Below are 7409 nucleotides of genomic sequence, written 5' to 3' on the forward strand. Positions count from 1 at the left end.
TTTTAAATAAAACAGTGAGGTACACCACTTAAAATAAAATGTTTGGCTGCCGTAGACGCTTAGATTTAAGATTAAAAAGAAAACCTGAACGATCAGATTTTTCAATACTTATATGTTTTCTATACTAGAATGCTACTTCCTAACTGCCTATGTCATGTGCATCAAAATAATAATAATACCAGATAATGTATAAAATTATTGTTAAAATTGGGCGTAATCGACACTGTAATTGTTCTCTATATCAATTTTCTGCTCTCCGCCTCATAGCAGATGGTTTGTGCTATAAATTGATGTGTGTATGTATAAAAACCTAATTGGAAAAAAAAAAAAAACATGATGTGTGTAGGGGTCAAATGCATTTTCCAGTTTACTACATGTAGTATTTCCACTATTACTCCGCACCTGCAAAAGCTTGAACAACGAATCTTTGCCCAATGTACCCCATCAAAGTCGGGGTTTGGACAATATTTGCTACTAAACAAGAGCTTCATGAAAATGCGTTAATAAACTATGAATACTGCAGCTTACAGGGTGTATGTGTTTAATGTTGAAGCCGTATTAAAAGGACCCCTATTTTGATTTATGTAAAAATGTACATGATGTGTCTGTGTGTGTGTGTGTGTGTGTATGGTGTCTGTGTTGATTAAATGTTTAGATTTGACATAACATTTTTTAACTTTCCCAAAATTTAGTGTGTTTGTGTGTGTGTTTGAATGTGCACTTTTGCGCAGTCATGACCAAAGTACTGACAGAACATGCATTTTCTATACGCTTATCCCCGCAGCCAAACCCTGATATGTATACTAATTACTGAGTTAGCAGACCCGTGCGTTTGCCCTCGGGTGCTCAGGTTCTTTAATAAGGCTGCAACAGGTGGGCTCAACGCCCCTTACGATAAGATACAGTTGGATCAACCAAGCAGTTATAACTCTAGATAGTCATGTTAGTTTGTCTGATTCCCACTTCAAAATTGAAATTGAAGTCGTATACATCCCATTTTCTACCATGGTGTTCCACCAAATTATGGGTTTTGGACAGACTGTGGCTATTCCAGACCAAGTATGAAAATTATTTAATTGTTGAATACAGGTATAGTCCCCAACAAAAACAAACATGAAAAATCAGCCGAGTGTCAAGAAGACATTTGCAAACCGCTTAAAAAACTTTCAAAAATGAATGATCCAAATACCTAGCACATTCCGTTTTTAGATAATCAACTTTTGAAGTGGAAAATATTTTTAGCTGATAAACAGATTCTCTAAATAACTTAGGTTTTGGAGAGAACAGATAAACGTGGCCACACAATTCCTCCTGAACAAAATGGAGTGGAATAGGAAGTTGAAGAACTGTAAAAAAATATCTGGCAGCCATTCCGTATTCACGATGTTGGTTTGTCACTCACGGCGGATTCTCTAAATAATTAACGTTTTGGAGAGAACAATTAAACGTGGCCACACCATTCCTCCTGAACATAATGGAGTGGAATAGGAAGTTGGAGACTCGAAAAAAATATCTGGCAGCCATTCCTTAATTTCACGCTGTTGGTTTGCACTCACGGTGGTTAAACATTCACCGCGTCATAGAGTCACTATGTTGTCACAGCACTGGTGTACTCCGCCGAGAAGCTTAGAGGCCCGCAAGAAAGACGCTGAATGGTTCCAGCGTCCATTGTCAAAGTATCAGACGTATCACGAGATGGTAGAAAATATTAGGACTGATGAAGTATCATTCAACATCGATATTGCTAAGATATCATGTTTTATCTCCGGCGCCACACATACATTAAGTACAGAGAACGAATTGCTTTGTTTCGAAAATCTCACCGGGCGTCGAAGAATAGAAAACAAGAACTGCTAGAGGTAGGTTTGAGGCTTTACTTTTAATTCCGTAATAACCAATGCGGTTTAAAATTGGAAATAATACACATGTAATTGCAAATCACTCAATGGCGTTCCTCATACTCACCTTTATGAGACACACATGGTTGAGTTATGTAGAGAATTACTGCGAAAAATCCGACCGTATTTCTGCGTTTTAGTTACGAGAAATTTGAATCTATACATTAACCTTGAAATAATAATTCAGTTTATGTATTATTTTTAAACATAAAATCTCAATTATCAACTCTTTGCAGTAAGCCATTTCATCCTCTGTTTCTCTTATTTCCCACAAATTTACCATAACCACGCCGACATTAGCCACGCCCTTTCGTTTACCACGCCCTATTTACCAAGCTGTCTCGTTTGCCACGCCCTTTTGTTTGAGACAACCAATCACGGTGTTCGATTCCTGCACAAAGTGGTGGCTTTATGCTAATGACATTCGCGTTGTGGTCTTTTCCGCCGGACATTTATATAGAAATCGCGGCATGAAGCTCATACTGCAGATCTTTTCGAAGGAGAACACTGGTGTCAAAACGAATACGTGCACATTGTTATCTACGCTAGGGTAAGGAACAGAGCGATATTTGATGTTAAAAACTGACTGACTTTTTTGTTTGAAAACTTCAGCATCAAAACAAAATATAGAAAGAAACATTCGTATATCTCTTACGTAATAACCCCTGTGAACATACCAAGCTGTTTGTACAGCGCATCTCCAGTTGTCTCGCGTTCAAACATCCATGTTCTTAAAGACCAAAGACAGACAACATCACTTAACTTTTCTTGGAAACTTCTCGTTTACTTGGAAGTAAGGGAAGAATTGTCTTCAAATATTCAAGGCGTTTGTTGTAAGGGCTGATGACTGTTTTCTTTTAACATTCAAGTTTTCCTTGCAGCACCACAACGCGAAATTCAGTATGGAAAAGCATAGAAAGAACGCTCGAAACCGTATTAACCAGAAGTGTGACTATGGGCGTATATTGGGCGCCATCTTGAAAGGTTCTGTCATCGTGGTGGCCGTGCTACTCTCCGTCTATATTCTGATCGTTCTTCTACGACTGGCATCCATGGGATCCTTAAGAGAGAAAGACGCCGTTCGTGGAAAGGCTCCCGGGCGGCCTCCAGCGCTAGTAGTGGGCCTGAAAAGGCAACCGAGACCCGTGGCCACGGCTACTGCAAATTCTAGCCTTCTGTCACCAGATTTTCCAGGAAAAACGCCCGGAATGAACAAGGTAATCTTTATTGCAAAAGTTTATTAATGGATGCTGAGAAATTAAAAAAATCTCCATTTCTCTTGGTCTGCAATAAATTATTTTTTCGTACAATACTTCGTATAATTCGATGATGTTGAACTCGTGTTTCCATGGCATTGCAGTCAATAATATGGCGTGTTAAAGAGTATAACAGTATTCTCTACCAATGGCTCTTCCAGATCTAGCAGTTACATAATTATATGACGGACTTTTCATATAAGCTAGAAAAAGGACCCCTTATAGGGAGTAACCTTGCGGTGCGTACAAAATATATGCCAGTATGTGCACCGGCAATAGTCAACATGACGTCACGAAAGGACCAGATAAAAAAAGTACTAACATTATAAGCATTTAAAAAAGTTTGTCTAAACACTCAAAACATCAACGTGGTCATCTCGTGACGTCAGTTACACTATTTCCGACTAGAGGCAAAGTAGACCATAAAAAAAAGAAAAATAAATCGTATTCTTCTTCAGCAAATACTCCAGACGGCAGGCCATGTGGCCAGAAGAAAGAAAAGGAAAACAGACGTGCGTTACACTCCGATGTTCAGAATCCACATGGACCCTGAGTCCAGCAGGCCGGCCGTCAACCACGAGTTTGTTTGCGTCATTCGGAGTCTGGCAAGCACCTGCTTTTGTGACGATCTTTGCCGTGAGCTGAATGACTGCTGCTACCCCGAGGACGCTGGGTGCCAGGCCAGCCACCAGACGCTGTCTCCCATCCTACCCGCCACTGTGCTGGAGCACCTTTACTGCAGAAGCCTGAGGGACGTTTATGCCCTAAAGGACTATGTTTGGGCAGTGGATACCTGTCCCGACGGTTGGCTACAACGAGAACCGGTCGTTTATGAGCTGTGCACCAACGCGTCTGCGTACGCCATTGATGACCAAATTACGCGGCCCATGGTTCACACCGAAACAGGCATTGTCTTCAGGAACGCCTATTGCGCCATGTGTCACAGTGTCAACGTGTCAGCTGTCAGCCCCCTGCGTCTTACTGTGGACTGTGTCATGGGAGAACACCCGAACGCGAACGGCAAAACCCTCGGCGAGCTATTCCAAAGCAAAGCTTGTTACATCGATGTAGATCGGCATTTCCGGGTCCGGGAGTGCACACCGAATCTTGAATGTAACAAAACAACGAAATACGAAAGTTTCTCGCGGTTAGATGGCGTCTGTCCGTTGAAGAACTTTAGAGACTTTGTGTACAATATACCTGAGCAAGTGGAGATACACTTGCGGGAGCCGCCCAAGTCTTGCCACCTTTGTCGGGCGTCGTCTGAATACGTAGCTCAATATTTTCGCAACCCCATGGAACGAGTGAAGATTCGCAACTACTATACGCTGATAAACAGAACTGAATTTGCTGAATACTGGGCAGACTGTCACCAACGTGGTGGCTTTCCTGGTTAGTAACATAGTTTCCATGTTTCTATAATTTCTTTTCTTTTTCTCTCTTCAAGAAATTGTGCATATTTATGTTTTCTTATCTGTAGTGGTCTTTATTAGTAACTTATCTTTTCTATATTATTACTTAAATCATATTTTGGTTTTTCTTGTACAGAAAGTGTTTTACATTGCAAGCGTATGTGATGAATTTTCTTCAGCAACAATCGTTCTTTTTTAGCTAATGGTGGCGTGGATTTTGACCCAATTTCCCTCAAAATGGTGATGAATTTCGACATGGACAGAGTGACTTTCCTGCTGGACGAGCTGAAACACGACTGCGCGGAAGACCACGTGTACGACAAAGACATGGTACTGTCAATTTCATGATAATCTGTCCGTACCCGAACTTTTACGCATTAGTGTCCGCATTCAGAACCAATTGATAAACAATTGTTTATTTATTTTGTATACCGTATTATTCATTTCAGGACACGTGCTTGCCTCTGGAATGCCCCATGTACCACGTGGCCACACGTCACCAGTGTGTAAAGAACGTGGCACATATCAAGAACATCCCATACTATACAACTATCGTGTATTCCTTGACAATGTATGGAAGGAACAATTTGCGAGACGATTACCAGACCACCGAAAGTGCCTTCATAGGTACCATCAGAGACAGGGGGTTCTCCTACCTGAAGGAATTCTACAGTACTGTCAACAGAGTTTTTTTACATTCCACCACGCCGTACAAATTGAACATACAATATCAGACAAACAGCTTCGTGTACATCGATGTCGAAAACGAAACCCCGTTTTTCGACGTCCGATCCAATTTCTACGTAGTAAACGAAAACGAAGTTGCGTCTCTAGAGGAGAGCAGAGCGATGCTGGTCAACGCAACAGAAAAACTAAGAAGGCAGTTTTATGAGAAGAGAACGGAATCCCTCGATTCCAGTCTAGCTCACATGATCATCTCCAGTTACGGCGACCTTGACCCCATCGTCATTTCAAACTACACTACCGAAGATTGTCCTTCTATATCAATTCCACTCACAGCTCTTGACAAGGCAGGACTTGTATATGGTGGACGGTACGAGAGGGCTTATCTAAGAAATATAATTAACGGAAATAGTATTGATAGAAAATATTTTTCACGACGGGGTGATGCCATCTTTCTGTGTGAGGGAGAATATTTGAAAGGGCGGGGGATGCAGTGCAATGGTGCGGATTTGGGCTCAAAGTCTTTATTCATGGCTACGATTTCCTTCATTGCCTTTTACCGTTATGTTTTCTAGACATTATCAGAGACGCACTTTTAAAGGTTGGTGACTATAACAATAATAGTTGGAAGTGTTTTTGATCTGTTTGATGTTTTAGATGTCGTATTTATAGGTTGATAAAGACACCCGAGTTCATTTAATAGTGTGAAGCGCTAACAAATATAATTGATTACTCTTCACTGTTAAAGGCACTTTCCACGCGATTTACCCGCTAAAATATTTTTCTTAAGAAAATGGAAAATTTCCTTACTAATAAATCCTTGTTTGACGGGTTCTAGCACTTGGGTTCGATGGTCTAAAGAAATGCGTTGTATGAGAAGCTTTGCATGGTGCAGGAATGATATGTAGGGGTTTTTCGAAATAATGGAGGGTACCTTTAACTTTATACAATTTCAGGTGTGCATGTACTACTTGGTTGAAATAAGCGACAGCATTTACATGTCCAACGACTCTCGCCATGCATTGTACCAGTATATCTGTATAGCATGCGTTTTTCTTTTTTTTTAATGCTATAGTGATTCATGTAACATATATTACAGTACTAGTAGCAGATTTACGTTTATGTAAAGTGGATTGTCGTGAATGTCAAAATGGATAACTTATTACCAGGTTAAAGGAGGGGTTTGTTGGAAATGGGGTACGTTTGTCTCTGGTCTGTTGGCGGCAATTTTTTTTCTTTTCTGAAAAAAGGGACATTTTACCCTCTCAGTAAGCCCTACGTGAGATATTGTGTAGGGCTTAAAAAGTAAAATTCGATCAGAGTGGATCTTTTCTGGGCATAAAGGCGATTTCCCAGCCCCCAGACACCCCCTTGTCTACATGCCTTCATTTGACCTTGTAAAACATCAATGGTAAGACAACGTCTGTCAAGAGCGTTTGGTTGAAATAAAAACAGTTTGATCCGTGTAATTTACGTTTTAGATATTGTGCTGTGTTTACCAGGTGTGTGCTGTTGGAATAGACTAGGCGGCTAGCTGGTTATCGGTTAATATCAGTGAAAGTTTTACCCCAGATAACAAAATAGGGTCTTTGTTTTTTTTTTTTTTTTTTTTTTTTGTTAAAATTCGTCCAGTGTGAAGTATCCATTAATTTATCGATGAAATCAAAATTCATGAACCTATATATATCCCAGTACTGGTATGCAACAGTAAATATAATCTTCCCACAATTAATTAATTGATTAATGTGCTTATTTGTTTAGTTAGTTCGTTAGTTAGTAAGTTAGTTACTTTGGTTTGTGCATAATATTTTAAAGATATGTTTAAGGTTTTCTGACGATTGCTGATGTGTTGGTCATATTACAAGGCACTTTTGTTCGTACGCTAGTCTATCTGGTATATGTTTTATTTTAATATTGTCAAGTACAGTGTGGTAAATAAAATTCTGGGGAAAAATTAACAAAAATAGCAGCTTTTGTTTGTCTGTTTGTCTCCCCACAGGGCAGGCTTGTTTGCAAAATTAACCACGCTGAATCCGAAGAGGCGCAAACTGTTGCTAGCGGTCAAGTGCGGTTTGTATCTGGTGTTTTGGACACGTGCAACCTCGTGGTCACGATCTCATAGACAGGCCTGTGGGTCACCATAAAGCCTTTGTTGCATA

General features: G+C 40.2%; 1 protein-coding gene across 1 annotated transcript; it reads left to right on the plus strand.

Moving 5' to 3' along the window:
* The first annotated feature begins 2322 nt into the window (after positions 1–2322).
* LOC147759723 (uncharacterized) lies at positions 2323–7186 on the plus strand. Its single transcript, XM_086996502.1, has 5 exons — positions 2323–2448; positions 2780–3115; positions 3613–4546; positions 4766–4896; positions 5016–7186. Exons 2-5 carry the CDS (start codon positions 2801–2803, stop codon positions 5823–5825), a joined length of 2190 nt encoding a protein of 729 aa, XP_086852628.1. The 5' UTR covers positions 2323–2448; positions 2780–2800; the 3' UTR covers positions 5826–7186.
* Positions 7187–7409: the final 223 nt, after the last annotated feature.

Source organism: Lingula anatina, chromosome 10, assembly GCF_051362555.1.
Source record: "Lingula anatina isolate TDL-2025a chromosome 10, LinAna3.0, whole genome shotgun sequence".
NCBI lineage: Eukaryota > Metazoa > Brachiopoda > Lingulata > Lingulida > Lingulidae > Lingula > Lingula anatina.

What these genes read in the sequence shown, in the direction of transcription:
- LOC147759723 (XM_086996502.1), top strand. Translation starts at nt 2,801, where the DNA reads ATGGAAAAGCATAGAAAGAACGCTCGAAACCGTATTAACCAGAAGTGT. An exon ending in CCAACGTGGTGGCTTTCCTG is followed by an intron (nt 4,547 to 4,765) that starts GTTAGTAACATA and finishes GTTCTTTTTTAG; the next exon opens with CTAATGGTGGCGTGGATTTT. An exon ending in ACGTGTACGACAAAGACATG is followed by an intron (nt 4,897 to 5,015) that starts GTACTGTCAATT and finishes TATTCATTTCAG; the next exon opens with GACACGTGCTTGCCTCTGGA.